A 20,302-nucleotide genomic window follows, 5' to 3' on the forward strand; every position below is an offset into this window, starting at 1 on the left:
AATTTGCAGTTGGGGAGTTTGTATTTAAGAATGTAATTTAGTATAGTTTGTAGTAGTTCTTTGTGCACTATTTGAATAATGGCAGCAGCTACAGCTTGGCTTGCCAATTGATTATCACCAAGCAAGTTACCCCCACCTCACTCCATTTAAGGACTATATTTTATACAGCATACTACGGGATTTTGTACCATGAGGTGCTTGTGGCATGTATATATCCTGACAGTTAGATATGTGGCAGGTGTGAGAAATCGAGGAGTGCATACATGCAGAAAATGTAGAAAATGGGAAGAACTTTGTGATTAAGATATTAATATAATGGACCTCAGCAGCATTATGTCAGAAACAGGAGAATACCAACTGAGATAGATAGAGAGAGAGTAGTGTAATCAAAAATTAAAAGTAGGGATGGCAAGCTTGAAACATTGTGAAGTTTTTGAAGATGGTGGTAATTGGGAGGATGAATGGTAATTGAATGGTAGCTTGCAGACAAAGAGAGATGGATGTGCTAAAAGAAGAGATTAGGCCACTGCAAACAATGAATGCAAAGCGAATCAGAGTAGGAATGAGAAATATGCAAGAGAGTGCTGGAACCAGAGATGACAAGACAACAGGTAAGTAGGGGGAACAAAGAAAGCAAGTGTTAGCGGAGAGAGAGTGAGAGATGCAGCTGAGTAAGAAAGAAACAGAGTGGTAAGAGGTGTGATCTAATGGAGATTCTGTGTGTTAAAGATTAAATGCTGGGAGGATATCATGTTGGAGGTTTAATGGAATATTTACAGCACTAGGAAAGGATTAAAAAACTATTTTTAATACTTCCAATATTTCGTTTCAGTCACTGAGACATCTTCAGGGATTACTTGTACCACACACACACACAAAGACAACACAATACTAAATGAAACACGTGGATGACTTCTATTTAGGCAAGCACCCTCTATGGGCATTTGTAGGTGGTCTAGGATGTAAAGTGGAACCTCTGACAATTATTGTTTCCCAAATTTTGGGAAGTTTTATGCATCTGCATTTATTGAAATTATCATTGATTTCTGAGTGCTGCTGCAGATTTTAAAAACAGTCTTTCCTTTTTGATATTACTTGGTGGAGCATGGTGGTTTTCTTCCAGGAGATCCTATAGGTTGTATCCAATACATGGTCTGCAAGGCTAGATTGACCATAGTCATGATTGCCGATGTATGATTTGTGTTCTTCTAAATGGATGGTTGTCGCGATCTACCTGTCTGTTTGAAGTAAGCCAGCTTGCATGAACAAGATATTTTATATATTCCAAGCATAGAGGGAGGAGGAGCTGATCTTTGGTAGAACAGATAAGGGTACCAAGTTTCTGGAGGGGGCTTAAAAGCTGTGTAGAGATTTTAAGGACCTGGCTATTTTTTATGATGTGCCAAGGATATAGGGAATGGTGATGGCATTTCTGAAATCCTTATGAAGTGATGGCGAAGGAATGTGGAGAAGAACTGATTATTTTTATAATTCTATAATCACTGTAGCCATAGGAAAGGAAGGTGTTGTGTATGTGGTTGAAAGAGAAAGGTTCCACTGGAACAAAGATTATGGGCTGGTTAGAGTTTTAATAATGCCATATTGTTGAGAGAGGTGGTGGTGTGAAAGTTTGTGAATGTATCTGCCTGTGTGAGTGGGTTTTCTATATACAACGAAGGAAAGGTTACCATTAGGAAGGGTAAACTATTGTTATTTTCCTTTTCCATTATAAACTGGATTCTTGGATGTAGATTATTGAGGTGACTGAGGAAGGAGTCTAATGTGTCTGGGTCATGAGGCCAAATAGAGAACACATCATCTACATTATCTTAGCCAGATAGAAGGTCTGAGAGGGGCTGAGTCTATTGCTCATTTTTCAAAACTTTACATGTAAAAATTTGCAAGAGGGGTGAGAGGGGGGAGGAACCCATAGTCATTCCCTCTATCTGTTTATAAATTTTGTTCTTCCAAGAAAAATAACCAGAATTAATGGCAAAGGAAAATTTAAGATATCAGAAGGAGAAATGTATTTTAAGAGTGTTAAGGTGTCATTTAAGGAAATATTGGTAAACAGTGAAGTTATTTCAAAGCTTACCAATATACATGTATTATTTAAATTTAGATTTTCAATCAAGGTTTTAAAATGGATAGAGCTTTTTTTATATAGGATGTTGTAAGTTCAGTGATGTGGATAAGAAAGTTAGCCAGCTGTTTTGACATTTTGTAGCTTGGAGCATCAGTGACATCTACTATAGGTTCTTTTTTGGGGGGGGAGGGGGAGGGGGGGAAGGGATTAGGTTTGTGGATTATTAGTTTTCAAAGTTTAAAAAAGTTTTTTAAAAAATTAGTTTTTAATCCTTTCCTAGTGCTGTGAATATTCCATTAAACCCCCAACATGATGAATGGAGACTCGATGATCCTTGGTCTGCAAGATAGAATGCCTGAGGAATGTTTGCCTGGAGGAACGATAGATAGCGTGACTATGGCAATTAAGCAAGGTGAAAGGGTGGATAAGATGATTGGATGGCGGGCACAAATGACTTGAAAATCATTGTGAATCGGGTAGCAAGAGATCTGAGGTTCATGGCTGAGGTTGTACAAAAGAAGAGCGAGAGAGGGAAGACAGTGTGCATGCTGCCCAGGTATGATAATACAGAGCTGTACAGAACTGAGCTCCCACAGGGCTCAGTACTGGGACCTGCATTGTTTAACCTTTATATCAATGACATTGTCACTGAATTGCAGAGATATTCAGTTGTTTGCAGATGATGTGAAGCTGCAAAGGGTTATTAGTAATAGTGCAGATGTGGTAGCCCTGCAAAAGGATTTGAATTTGAACAAATCTGGACAAATAGGCAAATGAATGGGGGGCATCAGTTTAATGCAGCTAAAAGTAGTCTTGAAGTTTGGGATACATCGATGGGAAGCTGCATACTCTGTTCGAGGAACTGTACTGGAGGAAGTGGGGGGAAAGGGATCTGGGGGGGGGGTGATGATTGATAGAAACATGAAATTCAGGGCACATGTTGTAAAGGTGGTGATGGTAGCCCAGAGGATTGCTGCAATACTGAGAAGGATGCTGACCTGCAGAGATAAAAGAGTTGTCATTCCATTGTCTAAGGCCGTGATCAGACCACACTTAGACCATTGTGCTGAAATTTGGTCCAAGATCTGGAGGGGATAAATTAACTGTGGAAAGAGTAGATAACAAATATGGTATTAAGACTGCACAATGTTAGTTATGAAGATAGGCTGTGGGAATGTGGACTGCAGAGCTTGGTAGATAGAAGGAGAAGTGATTTGATCGAGACTTTTAAACTGTTGAGAGGGAGTTACAGGGCTGATTTTGGGGAGTATTTTTGTTTGGTGGAACAGGGGGAGGGAACGAGGGCAAGAGGCCATCCCTAAAAGTTAGGAAAGGAAGTTGTGAGCAAGACGGTGAGGAGTAGTTTCTTTGCATGGCAGGTGGTAGCAGACTGAACCTTGGAATGCATTGCCTGATAGAGTGGTGAGTGCAATACAGTTAAATGAGTCTATCAAGGAGTGGTATGATAGACTTTGTGTTTCCTAGGATGGTCCTCCCTTGATGAGTCTTGTGACTCCATGGAGGCCTGAATCATAATAATAATAATAAGAGAAGAAAAATGAATTGAGGACTAAAATTGGACGAACTCAACATTTAAAAAACAATTCCAATTGAATTAAACAGTAGATTCATAAATCTTAATATAGATAGCAATGATGATGCCTGCTTGAAGCAAGTTGCATTTCCAACAATGAAACAAACCAGAAGCCCACTGAATAAAATCTTATGAAAATCACTGCTTCATTTTCAGGTGATAAGTTTATTGCAGCTCCATTCAGATTAATACAAAAGAAATTATCTCTGGATTGGAGAAAGACGGGGGAGGGGGGGGAAAAGGACATCCCTCACCATTATATACAAATAGAGTGAACAGGTGGGATGAGGAGTAGATGGGTGAGTGAATGTGTTGCCAGAATATGTTAACTGAATGAATGAAGGAGTTAATTGAATGAATATGATAGATTATGTCATATTTGTCATTTCATACAGTTTCAGATATGTTGCTGGTCAAGTGAAACATACAATACATACAATAACTCTGCACATTCCATGGAGTCAAAAATTTTATTGTGCTAATAATAATAATAGTCTCACTGATATATGCATAGAGAATGGATATAATTATGACAAATTTAAGAAGTGTTGCTATTGATATATTTCCAATGATTTAGATATAAAAATCTTTTCTTTAAGAAACAAAAGAAATGTATTTAAAAATGCAAGATTTTTATATATTTATATAAGATTAATCAAGAAGAAAGTAATTAAATAATCAAACATACAACATAATTATATAATCAAGATTACCTATAATTATGATCACTAAATTCAAAACTGAATTCTTCACTAAGAAGTGGAGGTGACTCATCTACAACACACATTTCTAAGTCTGGAGGATCTTGGGATGATGAATTCCATTCATTTCCATCATCTTTTGTTCTTTCTTCTACACAGTCCTCAAATCTAGTTGAAGATGCAGTTGCTTTAATGCGATCTGGCATAGCAGCAATGATCTGTTCAGCAAGGGTTAAAACACGATTGTCTGTTTCATTTCCAGGTGATAACTTTAAATCATAGCTATTGCAGCTGACTCGATGGCATGATAGTGTGTTCCCAACTTGGAAATTGAAAATGTAGAGAAGAAAAGGATGCTATAATAATTTAATTATTATCGACACAAAATAAGTTTCAATTGGATAAATAAAACTGTGTCTTATGTCATTTTATTGATGCTACTTTACTTTTTTTTTTTTGATTGCTAGTTACTCAAATTAGAAACAACAAGTTTTCTCTGACAGAATTCTAAGGCAGAACATGAGAACAATATGGTCATTTTTGTATCAAGCATAAAATAAATTAAATATGATTAATTAATTATTCTTTGGAGAAGGATTAGACTCATCCTATGCAAATGCAAACAAAGTATTCTGGCAGGCCATCCGCTGCCTTTGAGGGAGGAAATCATGCATAGCAAGGGCAATTCAGGCCTCTGATGGTGCACTTTTAACAACTGAGAAGGATATCCTCTACAGATGGAGGGAATATTTTGAGAGCCTTCTTAAACCAGGTGGCCCAGCAGTTGTGGACATCCAAGAGGTGCAGATCGGGGCGATGACTAGTCTCACAGCAGAAGTGGTCCATTTAGCAATAAAATTGGGCAAGGCTGCTGATGAAATTCAGCCCGAAATGCTAAAAGCCTTAAATCGAGACAAAGTTTATGGTTGACTCGAATGTGTCAAGCTGCTTGGATATCTGGGCGAGCACCAAAGCAATTTTTATTTATTCATATGGAGTTTCCTCCCTTTTCTCCCACGTCCCTATTGGGGTGAGTTGAGCCCCCTCATGGGGAGTTTAAGTATTTATGGCTGTAGATCTGCGTGTTCACGGGGCCGGTTTGCCTGCTTGTGGGATGAAAAACTCCAAATAAACTGGGTGAAAAAACCCTGCTGTCCACGCCCAAGACTGGCTAACTTGGCTATGGCTGCGGAAGATCCATAAGCTCCTCACGTCAGCGACGGGAATCGAACCCAGAACACTCCTTCCCCAGGCATATGGTTGCAAAGTGCATAGCCACTAGGCGAACCGCGCGGACATCAAAGCAATGGCAGACAAGCATAATAATACCAATCTTCAAGAAGGGAGACCAGAGAGATTGCAGCAACTATCATGGCATCTCTCTGCTCAGCCTGCCTGGGAAAGTATATACTAGGTCTTGGAAAGAAGGTGTAGGAGCATAGTTGAGTCAACATTCCAAGAAGAACAATGTGGCTTTTGTCCTGGTAGAAGCACAACTGACCAAATCTTCACTTTAAGGAAAGTCTTTGAGAAATCTTGGGAATATGCCAAGACTGTCTACACATGTTTTGTGGACTTAGAGAAGGTATATAACCGGGTTCCTCGGGATAACCTTTGGCAAGTAGTACAGGAGTATGGAGAGAATGGCCAACTATTAGCTGCCATGAAGTCCCTGTATGAATGCCTGGAGTTTTGTGTCAAGGTAAACAGCACAAAGTCTGAACCTTTCACTGTCTCCGTTGATCTCCGCCAAGGGTGGTGTGTTCTGTAACCCCTCCTTTTCATAATATTTATGGACTGGATTGATAAGCACAGCTGAGGCAGTGAGTGTGTCAGAATTGGGAGATGTAGCATTGGACGTCTGCTTTTTGCAGATGACCTAGTTCTGCTTAGCTCTTCCACAGTTGACCTCCAGCAGACCCTGGATAGGTTTGTAGCTCTGTGCAGAAGCCGAAATGAAGATCAGTGTGGCCAAAACTGAAACATTTGTGGTCTCAGAGAAGACTCGACAGAGTCAGAAGCTCTGCAATTTGGGAAACGCTCAATACTCAACCGTTGCTTTTCCATTTTGAGAAATCACAGTTACGTTGGTAAGGGCACGTGGTCAGGATGCCACCACAAGAGAGGCTCCTCCAGCAGGCCTTCTCTTCTTTGCCAAGCCAGAGGGTGGGAAGCCAAGGACTCGCTGGATAGATTATATTCAAAACCTTGGGTGGACACATTTGGGAGTCCCACCAGAACACCTGAGCTTGGTGGCAGAGGTTCGTGACCATTGGAAGTTCCTCTTGCAGCTGCTGCCCCCACAACCCAGTTAGGAAAGGTGGGCATTTCCTAACTGGGTTGTGGTGAATGAATGAAAAAATTAATTATTTTTTTACAATTAATTAGTTAAAATGTTTAAACAATTATCTGTCACCTTGTACTCCTTAAAGGATATAAAACTATCTTAATTTAATATCTCACAAATACAAATATTGTGCTATATTACTGAGCTTGTTTTTATAATAAAAACATACCACACAACTTATTTTAGAGAACTGCAGATCAGCTAGGCAAAGTAGTGAAGAATGAAGCAACATATTGCACTAAATTCGACTATGTATTTTAATTTCCTTCTCTATTCATCTCCTCACAAATACAGAAGGAGAACTAGGAAAATGTTGGTCCACGGAGTTTGTACTTGAAATCTTGAATGACAACTACACATTTTTAACAAAACTGTAGATATCTAGATGACCATTGGTGATTCAATAAAGGTTCTGTTAAAAGAAATTTTTTCTTATACTCCTGAAACAAGAGGATTCAAGAAATTTTAATAAAAATGAAGTATAAAGAACTTTCTAAATAGATCTCAGTTAAAAAAAAAAAAAATAGCCCATTAACAATTGTGTTTTAATGAAAACTTACTGAGATAGAAAGTTTATGATGTAAATTCACTTATGCTTCAAGTTGACAGGAACATACAAGAGTTGCAAATGACTTAATTAATCGCCAAGGTGACTAAGACTATAAAGATCTCAATGTCCTCTGTCTAATAACAGTGCGCATTCTCTGGCTGGTATATTCATTTTCAGGGAAAAAAAAGTTGACTTGCCTAACAGGAAAAAATCCTGCCAGCTCAGATTTACATCTAAGATAGTTCATCAGAAATAGCCATGAAAAAAGCTGTTCACAAACCTAATGTATTTGGTGGTCTGGTTGGCCAAGTGGTAAAGGTATCCTCTCCAACTAACTGGCTGCATGTTCCAATCCACTGCAATCATGAATTTTGTGATCATCCTGACAGATATGATAATTCCTGTAGGATATCAATCATTAATGCTAGATCTTTTATCATTCGATGCAAAATGCTTGCATAAAGCTGGGTACTTTCTCCACAAAGCAAGAGTCGTTCGTAAACTGCAAGCTGCCCATCATGGTCCAAACACACGGCTGATCTTTAAAATTTCGATACCAAGGCCTTTTGCAATCGTATTTAATTCTCGTTGATTTTTTGGTGATCGATGATAAAAAGCATATAATTTATCCATAAATATTTCAAAATGATTTATTCCTTTAATGTTTTTTTACCGAGTTGTCTAATGCTAAGTGTAAACGATGAGTGCAATGCCAAATCACAACGTTGGGAAATTTTTGTACAGGTTTGATTGCAACACCTGATTTGTTTCCTAACATTACACTTTCTCCATCAGAACAAACTGCAATGAAATGATTTTTTATATAGTTATCAGAAAATCCACATGAATTTAAAGTAGCAATTATAGTAGCATGTATATATTCCAGGTGGTATTTTCTAGTTCTACAAGATTATTAAACAAGAAGAACAAGGGGCTTTCATATTTGAGAAAAATTTAACAAAGGGATCATGTGAGCCCCTGCGAGCCCCTTATAGTTCACCACTGGTTACAACCCAGACCAGTTTTGACCTTTATTGAGATCTCATCAGTGGGGAGCCAGACCCCCAAAGTGATACCAAGGTTGAAGTAATGCAGAAGTAATAATTTCATATACGAGTAGCCAAAAGGTGTCTCACCTTATTATTAATAGATGTTGGAAGTTTTTCCACTTGGTTATACTATAAATTAAAAATGCCAAGAAATTATATTCTTGGTTTAATTCTTTATCCAAGTGCAAGCAAACAAACTTTACACCTGAATTAATTTATGATATAGTCATTATCATAAATATTAATTTATGATACATTCATTTTCCAACATCTATCTTTAATCCAGAGTATTATTATTATTATTATTACCCCAAGACCTCACGGAGTCAAAGACTCATCTAGGAGGTCCTTTTATCACACACACAGCTCATCATACTGTGTCTTAAACACACTCAAACTACTTGTAGACACCACACTTTCAGGCAAGGCATTCCAATCATTCACAACTCTGCACGAAAAAAAAACCTGCCTCTCACTCCCCTACTCACACCCTCTTTATACAGTTTCCAGGGATGACCTCTGGTTCTCTCCTGATCTCCCACTATTTTCTGTAGAACTTCTCCAGCATTGGTCCTATAGCAACTCCTTACGAACTTATAGGTCTCTATCATATCTCCCCTCTTCCTCCTATCCACCAGACTCTGCAAATTGCATCTTCTCAATCTTTCCTCATACTCGACATTCCAGAGGTTAGAAACTACCTTAGTCAGTTGCCTTTGAACCCTTTCCAACATCTCTTCATCCTTCTGAAAACCTGGTGACCAAATCTGGGCACAATAGTCCATGTGTGGCCTAATCAAAGCCTTATACAACGGAAAAAGAATCTCCCTACTTCTACACATCAGTGTCCTCTGCATCAATCCCAGAAGCCTTTGTGTTGTCTTCACAATTTTGGCTATGTGTCCCCTAAATTTCAGATCCTTATCCACCATCATCCCCAGATCCCTTATTTCCTCTACCTCCAACAATATATCCTCACCAAGCATAAATTCTGCATCCCATCTTTGTTTTCCAAATTTTAAAACCTTACATTTTGCAACATTGAACTCACATGCCCATCTGGAGGAATTACTGCAGAAAATTGTTGATTGAGATTAGCAGTCAGAGGCATAGTAAATATCTAGGAGTAATTCAGTCATAAATACATTTCAGTATTATAAGTTCACAAAGCAGTCAAAAATCTGAAATGTCAAAAACAACAGCTGTAGTAAATCATAATTGACCTGAAATACTAAAATATGGAGACCTAATTACCGTATGTAAAAATAAAATAAAATAAAACAGAATATGGTAATCATAGAGGAATTTCCTTAGTTGAAAAACTGTTGAACAGAAATGTGGAGAAAAACAAGCTAGGTTCAGAAAAAAATATTATTCCAATTAGAGGAGGATAGCTTACCTACTCTCCAACTAACAAGGCTGTGGATCTGAGCACATAGTGCTCAAATGTTTGTTTATATATACAGTACACACATGAGGTGTGCTGTACCAAAAGTCTGGCTCTATAGGTAGTTTATTACATTAAATGGTTGAGTTAGTTGCCATTTTCTTCTAAACACTTCTTTATTCATTTGATGCATTATCTTTGGACAATCCAAGTACAGTAACATTTTCTTTAATGTTTGCAAATTCTAATGTGATGATCTCTTTTCGATTGTCTGATATGAGGTGGCTCCCATAAGAAATAATCCAAACGAGTTAGGTTTGTAGATTTAGAAAACAGTAGAAGAATTATCAATGTCAATTCTAATACTGTATGTTGGGTACAGGCGAGTGGAGTGAATTGGTGGGGAATAAGTCATTAAACAATATAATTGCTCTCTTCTGTACTAAGCAATTCTTTTTAGAGAAATCTAGAAGCACTATTCCAAATATGAGAACAGAATTCAGTTGTTAGACAGATTTCTGATTAGATTAGAGTTAATATCATTTGATCTTGGTGGCCATTCAGTTTTCCCTTAATTTAGTATCAGCCATAGTAAGCATTAGCAGCCAATGTGCAGCCATGCCTGCAGCATGAGCAAAGATGGCAGCAACAAAACAGAAGAATGACAAAGTGCAAGTCTTGCTGCTGCTACAGATAGAACTTTTGAAGCTTTAAAATGCCAAAGCTGCAAAACAGATTTGGAAAAGATAAGGAGTTTACTTTGTGATTTTTGTTGTCAGTGGACTCATGCCAATTCTGCCAAAATCAAAGAACAGCTCAAACTCCTAAGCTGCATAGATAGCCTGGAAAAGCACCTTATCTTGCTTGACAAAGTCTTCTCCCAGAAAATTGACACAAATGAAAAAAGTTCAAAGCTAACACGTCTACTATACACAATGCAAGAAAGCTTCGCAATCTCATTGCTTCATCAGTTCAAGACACAACTGAAGAAGAAAATAAGAAATACAACACTATCATCCTGAAGTTCTATTCAGAAACTGACAACACTAAATGATGATATTTGCAGGCTTGCTGAACAATGCAATTTTGACCCCAAGAAAATCATTGGGTGTCATTATTTTGAGCCTGTTATCACACAGAGAGATGGAACAAACTTCCCACACTTAATAAAATTGACCTGCGATACCCTGACAAGCTGATCAGTGCTCATATCACCTATGAACAGCAAGTTAGAAGGCACCACCATTATATTTACATGTATGAGCCCAGGCAGATCTAACCTATGCACGTGAACAGAGGCAGCATTTAAGAAAAGAACTGGAAGAGAAACATCAAAGTGGAGAACACTGATAATCAATTATAAAGAAGGGATACTAATGAAAAAATCAAACTCCATAAACAACCAGTGTGAATACCTGATCTCAGACACTATATAAGAAATGTGTGGGATCCATGTGGTTCAAAAACAAACCACAGAACCTTCCAGATCCATTTCACAGGCCTCAGCTCTAACCTTAATGATGTACACTTCCACCTTCAGTCTGCAAAATCTCACCTACTCTTCCTGACAGAAACTCAAATCTCAACCTCCTCAAACACTACCATTCTCTGCTTTCCCAACTACACACTCTTTAACTCCTTTCGCTTCAGAGGTGTGTGTGTGTGTGGGGGGGGATCTGTGCATATGTTTGTTCTGATATACCATGCCAGAGAGTATCCAATTGCAATTTTCCAATTTTGACCTCTTTTGGTTAAAAATCACCCTGCCTCATTCTACCAAATTCATGTGCTGTCTCTACTGCTCTTCTAATGCTAACAACTACTCAGAACTCTTCAGTCACTTTTTCTTAAATGTTGATTTTTTTCCAGTCCAACTCTCCAAACAGTGAAGTCAGCTTCCTCAGGGACTTCAGTGTCCACAACACTAGCTGGCTGCCCACTTCCAACTGCACAGATCAAGACTTTTGCAATTGCAAATGATCTCGCACAAATTGTCCCACCAGAATACTGACAATACCAACCACTCCCCCAGACACTTTGGACCTCTTCCTCACCAGTGACCCAAGTGCGCTGTGAATGTTGTCTGCCTTCTAGGCAGTTCAGACTATAATTTATTATTATTATGTGACACCTCCAGGGAGTCCAAAGACTCATCGAGGGAGAGTGTGCCAACAGCATCGAACGATTAAACCCCTTCAAACTACTAACTGCTCTCAAACTTGCTTAACTTTTTTGCGTGAGCCATTAGTAGCAGAGGCTCTACCAATTGACCAACCTTTGCTGGCTAATGTAGTGCAGATCTCTTCCCCCATTCCCCCATGAAGCAACACACACACACACACACACACACACACACACACACACACACACACACACACACACACACACACACACACACACACACACATTCATGTGTTGTATGGCATCATCAAAAAGCCAAGTGAGACAATCTTTGCAACTTCTACTCCTCATTTCCTTGGTTGTTTCCTGTCACCCGAACCAAGCCTATGTGCAGAAAGAATCACTGAAATGATACTCATTGGCATGGAAACATTTATTCTCCACTCCACCCTAAATTGAAGAGTTAAGTATACTACAAACTGGTTTGCATCTAAAACTCCATCTTCCTATACAGCATACACCAAAGCACAGAATATCTGCAAGAAAATTATCACCACATTGAAAACTAATTTTAAGAGAGCTAAAAGCAGGAAACTTGCATCCTGCCCAAATGGCAGCTATGCCTTCCGGAATCTAGCCAAAGCTATCAGCTGTAACTTCTGCCCACCACTATTACACCCAGGCCTACCGCATCATTACCCACAGAAAAAGCCAACCTCCTCGTTTCCAACTTTTTCTTCAACTCTTGCATAGCTGATCATGGTAAATGTCTCCAAACAATTGCAAACACCCCACACTCAATGCTGCATGTGATCTTTCGCCAGAAAGAGATCAGAAGAATGTTGCTCAAACTGGATACCAAAAAAAAAATCCCCCAGTCCTGATTGCATCCCTCCAATTGTTCTAAAGGGCTGTGCCCATGGGTGTCTGCAGAGAGGGACAAACGGGGCACTCTCCACACCCTGGGATTGAGTAAAAAATTCCACAAATTATAATTGTATAATTGTAAAAGTGACTGAGATATGTAACCTTGCACCCTCGACCATGAGACGCTTTGTCTTAAAATTTTATTACGGGTTGGCCAGTTTCGGCCCATGGCAGTGTAACCATAGAACATGTGTTCCATCTACTGCAGCAATAAAACACGTATTCCTGTTTTTGTATCTTTTCCTGATTTGTGAAAAAAATTTTCATTACTGTTGTGAACAGCAACCAGTTCATTTGCCCTCTGAGTCTAATGAGTCACTGAGTGAAGTGCGAATTGTAAATTTATAGTGAAACAAATTTAAAAAGAAAAATACATTTATAAAAGGTAAGTGTATGTAATTTAATATTATTTTACTTGTTAGTTTTATTTAATTTTTTTTTCTTTTTGCTTTTAAACTGAAATAATTTAATTTAGGATTTTGGGATTAATTAATTAGTTGATTTTTAATAAAATATGCCTGTCAATTTTTTTTATATATGAAATAAAAATTGCGATTATTTCCCTTCTGTGAATTCAGCAATAATTCGGCAATATGACATTATCTGTTATGACCTGTACCATCAAAAGAAGTTTCAGCACCTTGAAATGAAAACATGGTTAAGGTCCACTATCTCAGAAACGCGCTTATCAGGTTTATGTATTGTATGTTTTAGTATGCACAGGAAGAAACTAGAAGAGGAAGTGTTCAAGAAGAAATTTATTGAAATTATTATATGTATATATATATATACACCATATTTTTCCATACATATATATACCATATGTATAAGACTATACTTTTTTCTAAAATTTTTAGACCAAAAATTGGGGGTCGACTTATACACGACGGGATAACCAGTTGAGAGACCAGTGGTTGCCGTGGCAAAACTGCTGATACCTTGTCTCTGCGAACAGGCTTCCACTAATCGCTAGCCTTTTTTAACTCTTCGATTGACATCATTAACGGCTGATTCTGAATAAACTAATCAGAACTCTGAAAGCATTCATACGTTTGCAACTCGTTGGTGGGTAAGTTAATGCATTAACAATATTTTTATGAGCACTAGCTCATAAAAATGTCCAAAAATAAAAAAACAATTGTCATATTCTTCAAAATTCAAGTTAAAAGTCATCAATTACAAAAGAACATGGAAATAAAGCTTCAGAGAGACAGTTTGGACCTCATCCCACTGAGTGTATGATTAAACAGTGGAGAAAACAGGAACAACAACTACTCAAGATGCCAAAAAAAAAAGAAGAGGGCCTTAAGAGGAAAACCAGTAAAATGGCTAAACTTGGAGCAGAGGCTTAAGACCTGGATTATGGAACAGTGCCACAGTGGGATATGTGTGTCAACCAAGCTTATTCAATATGAGGCAAAAAGATTTGCAAGAGAAATGAACATTGTTGATTTCACAGGAAAGGCAAAATGGTGCTTCAACTTCATGAGGAGAGAAGGGTTGGCCATGAGAACACAAACCAAGTTAGCCCAGAAAATGCATCTTAGTATGCATCTTAAAAATATTACCTAATTAATAAATATACTTTGAATATATAAAAAAAATATCAAATGTGTTCTGTTTTATGTTTAAAATATTGATTTCTTAATTTTGGGTTCGAAAACTTAGGGTTTGTCTTATACACGGAAAAATAAGGTGTGTATATTAATTCTTGTTTCCTTTATATTGTAAATTTATATACATTATGTATGTGTTTTTGTATTGATGCAATTCTGTATTCTATAATCTCTTTCTGAAAAAAAAAAATTTAATAAAAATTTTCTGCAGATGTCTATGTCTGTGTCCCAGAGTTGATTCTCATTTTATGCAGCCTATTTAAACTTCCTTATTCCACTGGTATCTATCCTGCAGTCTGGAAACTGGCCCATATGCAACCTATTCCCGAGAAGGATGACAAATCCTTACCTTCAAACTAGAATCCAATTTCTTTCACCTCAGTTCTTTCTAAAGTAATGGAAAGAACCATCAATGGCCAACTCCTACACTACCTTGAAGACTCTCATCTAATAAATGACCAACGGTATGGATTCTGTCTGTTTATCAACAGAGGATATACTAACCTATGTCACCTATCTCTGGACAAACACCTTGGAAAGGTTTGGCAAATCTCAAGTGGTTGCTCTTGATTTCTCCAAGGCTTCTGATTGAGTTTGCCACAAAGGCCTATTAGGAAACTCCCATCATTCGGTCCGACTCCAGACTTCTGGAACTGGTTGTCCAGCTTCCTGACTGAACGTTCAGTTTGAGTGATGGTGGATGCTCCTTATCTTCCCTCTATACAACTAGTGCTGGGAGGGAGGATTACACACAAGGCTCTGTTCTCTCACCTACTTCCTTCCTTTTATACATAAATGATCTACTCCAGATGACTGCCAATCCAGCACACAGTTTTGCTGATGACAGCACATTACACTCCTTTTTCTTTTGACAAAATCTGCAAAATACAAATCATCGCAATCTCCAGAAATGTGTACTACTTTAAATTCCAGTCTTCAAAGCATTCATCAATGGGGTTTGGATAACATTATCAACTTTATGCCAGAAAAACACAGCTCTGTATTATTTCCACAAAAAGAACCCTGTTCTTCCAGTCTCACCCTTGACAATACTCATTTCTATTAAAGATGAGATTCACCTTCTTGAAATAACTCTAATCTCAAATCTCTCTTGGCACAAACATATCACAGCTATTGCCTCCTCTGCATCCAAAATATTAGGCTCTCTTTCACTCAGCCATTATTTTAACTCTGAACAGCTAATTATTTCACCCTTAACCCTATATTATTATTATTATTATGGGCAACTCCAGGGAGTCCTTATACTCATCAAGGGAGGCCCTAAACATCATGTCCACACAACTATTCGACATTCTCACAGTATCTATCATACCTTGCCTTGAACTCACTCACTGTCATAGCACCAACAACAGACTCTGGCAGCTTATTCCACTCATTTACCACTCTAAAAGTAAAGAACCGAGCTCTAACACCCTTGCTCACCACACTCTTGCACAGCTTCCATAGATGTACCCTAGTTCTCCCACTACCAGTCCTGATCTCAAAAATATCCTCTGAATTAATCCTATAGAAACCATTCAGCAATTTGAATGTCTCAATCATATCTCCGCTTTTCTGCCTATCAACCAATTTCTGCAACTCACAAATCTTCAACCTGTTCTCATAAGATTCATTCCATAGACCTGCTATCATCTTGGTCACTCACCTCTGGATCCTCTCCACCTCCTCCCCATCAAGAAGAAACCTAGGTGACCAAATCTGGGCACAGTAGTTGAGATGAGGTCTTATCAAGGCTCGATACAAGGAACAATAACTTGTTTGTTTGTGCTCGTCAAAGTATTTTTCAACAACTAAGTGAGTTGATGAGCTGATTTAGCCACTTTTGCAATGTGCCCTCTAAACTTCATCTCCCTATCCACCAACACTCCCAAGTCCCTGGCCTCATCAATCTCTTGGAGTACAGTTCCATCAATGTGGTATACTGCTGCTAATCTTTTCACCCCAAAATGCATAACCTTACATTTTGTCACATTAAATTGACATCCATTCTCCTTAGCCCAGAATCATCAGCGAACAAATGAACTATTCCTCTTAGATCCTTCCCTATATCGTTAATGAACAGATTAAACAGCAGTGGTCCAAGAACAGAACCCTGCAGCACACCACTAGTCGCAGGCCGTCTTCTGGACTCTACTCCTGAATAAACTACTCTCTGATATCTCTCCATCAACCACCCACCTATCCATCTCACCAACCCTATATCCATTCCGATATGTTGCAGTTTACGGATTAGAATTCCATGTGGCATCCTGTCAAAGGCCTTAGTCAGGTCCAGCAGTATCACTGTAAACCCATTACTCTTGTCCAGTTCAGCCGTCACTGTGTTATAAAACTTGAGCAAGTTACTGAGGCATGTTCTACCCTTCACAAAGCCATGCTGTGCCCCGTACAGTATCTCATTTTCATCAATCCATTCCTGTATTTTTCCCTCGACTACTTTCTCCAAGACCTTAACGACTCCCGATATGCTGATCGGTCGGTAATTTGCAACAGTGGTCTTGGATCCTCCTTTAAAATTCCAGTGGTCTTGGATCCTCCTTATGCAATGGAACTATTTTCCCCTCTTTCCACACCTTCGGGACTAAACCAGACCTGAGACTCAGATTAAACAACATGGTCAAGGGCACTGATAATTCTTTAACCGCTTCACGTAAGACCCGTGCCGGTATACCATCCAATCTCACACATATTCACATTAAGGTTCTGTAATAGACCATTCACCTCCACCTCATTCATCACAATTCCTGTATAAACTAATGGTTCCTCGATTCTTTCAATGTCGCCACCTGGATGATATACTCTTGCAAAGTGCTCGCTTAGTAATTCCACTATACAAATCGCAATTCTGCCCAACCATTGAATACTGCTCTCATATCTGGGATGGTGCCCTAAGAGCACCATGAAAATACTAAGTTCTATAGAGAAAAGAGCAGTTAGCTTGATTGACAATACCTGTCTCACTAATACACTTCACTCACTTTCGCACAGGCATTCAGTCTCTGCAGCCTGCATCTTCTAAGTTGTTAACCTGTATGCAGTTAGCTGCTGAATGCAGCAGCTAACCTGCACCATCTCACAGTTCAACTCCAAACCAAAAGAACAAATTTCTCCTCTTCCTTTGTTTATCCCTTCCACTGCTGCCCTCTGGAACAGTCTTTCATTATGTGTTTCCCCAAGAATACAACCCACAGCTTTTCAAATCAAACGTGAATAATATCCTTATCACCCATCCATGGTACTAATGTACAGTAAGTTTACCAACCGCTCATGAATGGGCTCTCCATCAAAAAAAAAAACAAAAATTATACTATTATACGAGGAGTAATGAATGTTGTATATCAACTAGTGATGGCTAATAACACAGTGGTGCCTAATAATTTGTCCTTTCCCTGATAGGTGTGGACATGACAGCTTGATCCCTGCCTAATTTATTAGATCACTCCTAGATAATTTACTCGATCCTGATGATCAATTGTTTATTAGCTAGTGATCCTAGACAGTTTATTGGGGTAATATTTGCACCATAAGAAAGTGCAAAAAAAAAAAAAAAAAAAAAAAAATCAAGAAAAACATCCTTTCAAAATGTTACAATTATATGATTGAAATGTGGCATTATACAAGGTGATCATAAAGTTATGCAACCAAGAAATAACACATATCTGTTTCAAGATTAATTACAAGTACAGGTATCCCTTGCTTAACGCAGTTTTTGCTTAATGCGGGATTTGATTAATGCGCCGAAATTAATTGCGGCAATCCCTTGATATATGTGGCAAGAGTTTTGATTAATGTGCCTTTAACCCAGTGGAGCTCGTTGCTGATCTGACAGATACATGCAAAATGTTACATATAAATATTCTTACACAATTCAGTGTATAGCTTAGAGATCACGAGCAGCTGTGCATTCATATGTTAAGTGATATTCTGCACTGTTTTTTGCTGTCAGTTTGGTTTAACACATGTTATGTAAAGGTTTGTGTTATTTGAGACTAAATTGTATCTGAGCGATACCACGACCTCCGATGTCAGTATAGTATGGTTTAGTTTTTTTGTTTTTTTTTATTCTTTGTTCAATAATTTCTAGATTGTAACTGAAAATAAATAAATCACCATGTATTACTGAAATAGAGAGCCGAAGGCTTATTTATCATACATGTCCTCTAGGAGATGTGCTTTGCATTATGAAAAATACTAAGGAAAGTGATCTGGAGCTTACTCCATGTTTACTACGAGTTGCCCATAAGGTTGCTTATGCTTGCATCCACCGAAACTTTTAGTTCCTATATATTCGGCACCAAACTCTTGTAGTTTCTATATTCGGCTATGAAATAATGTTTTCTTCAATATCCACTTAATTTGTATCATCATCATGTATTATATTTGCAGTGTTTTTTCTTTATGTTTTATTGCTTTTTTGCCGAGGTCTGGAGAGTCATTTTGCTTGTTGTCGTAGAATATATGCCGATAAGAAAAAAACTAAAACTGTTCAAATGACTCTTGATAACTTCTTTTGATTAAAAAATTGCAGTAAATAATGTAGGTACAAGTATTTAAACATTTACTTTGCATTCATTTTTTATCTTTCCTAAAAGAGTACCATATAAAACGAATTATTAATACAGTAATTGATCATGATGAATAGTAATTTTATTGATTATTGATTGATCATTGATTATTAGATTTGATTAACGCGATAACATCGAGGGATTAATTAAATGCCTTAATCGAGGGATACCTGTATATGAAAAATGAAACAGCCACAAATAAAGGTTATAATCAGACCTTTATAACAAAAGAAGAATAGGAACCTCATTCTAACATATGTTGAAAGTGATCACCTCCTTTGTGAATGCAAATTTGCACTCTTTTTACCAGGTTTGAAGCCATCTTGTGAAGCACCTGCACACTGATGTTTTCAATCGCTGTTGAAATGTTTATTTTTTCGTTCATCCAGTGTGTGAGAATTATTTTGATAAACAACACCTTGGAGATATCTCGAAAGGAAAAAATCTGGTGTAGATAAACCTAGTGATCTTGGAGGCCACAATTCTTTCATGAGAAGGTCACCAAAAAATTCTTGCAAAAAATGAACGGTATTATTCGATGTGTGGCACTTTCTTGTTGGAAAAAGCAATTGCATTTGTTGACATTATACAGTGCTACAAAATGTGTGATGTCTGGGTAGACGGAACCATTCACTGTTGTTTCAAAGACAATGGGTCCCACTATACGATGCTATGACATTGCACACGAACTCCAATTTTTTTGAGAATGCAAACTTTTTCATGAAAAGCATGTGGATTTTCACATGACCAAATCCTATTGTTTTGATTATTCACATACCCACTGAGGTTTCCTTGTCACTGAAGAAAACTGTATCAAGCATCTCTATACCACATTCTTCAACGAATGAGTGTAGCCAACTGCAGAAGATTATTTGTTTGCCTTTATCTGGGTCCTTCAGTTCATGAACTGAGTGCACATGATATGGATGAAGGTGTAACGATCTTACAGCTATCTGAGCACTACTATATGACATTGATGATTGGATGGCAAGTTTCCTGAGGCAGTGCTCTCTTTATCTCATCCATTTTATCGTCTGTCAAAATGGAAGGTCTTCCAGAGCGATTACTATCTGCAACAGATCCAGTTTCCTGAAAACACTGCACTAATCTCGGTCGGATATACAATTTTCTGGATAAAAGGAGGAGGGGGGGGAGAGCATTAATGGTAACAGAGAAATTGTGTCCTACAATAGTCAAAATGGAAATAGTAGTACATGTGAAGATTTTGAAACTGTTTAGTGTGTTGAGAATCAATAGAATAGTATATCTAATAGGATGCTGTTATATACCAGGAAATGTGGAGAGTACTGATTGTGAAATATTATTATTATTATTATC

The 20,302-nt window shown here is 37.9% G+C and overlaps 1 protein-coding gene across 3 annotated transcripts in view; it reads right to left on the reverse strand.

Annotated features, from left to right (window-relative positions):
• LOC150105342 (calmodulin-binding transcription activator 1-like) overlaps positions 1-20,302 on the reverse strand; it is a 1,067,501-nt gene that overhangs the window by 142,139 nt on the left and 905,060 nt on the right. For all 3 annotated transcript variants that reach the window (XM_090394729.1, XM_090394728.1, XM_090394730.1), the window contains one exon: positions 4,394-4,703. In XM_090394729.1, coding sequence (XP_090250855.1) covers positions 4,394-4,703 — 310 coding nt within the window. The remainder of the gene's footprint in view (positions 1-4,393; positions 4,704-20,302) is intronic.

Source organism: Typopeltis vanoorti, chromosome 6 (assembly GCF_054136105.1).
Source record: "Typopeltis vanoorti isolate ZY-2024b chromosome 6, IOZ_Tvanoo_1.0, whole genome shotgun sequence".
Lineage (NCBI taxonomy): Eukaryota > Metazoa > Arthropoda > Arachnida > Uropygi > Thelyphonidae > Typopeltis > Typopeltis vanoorti.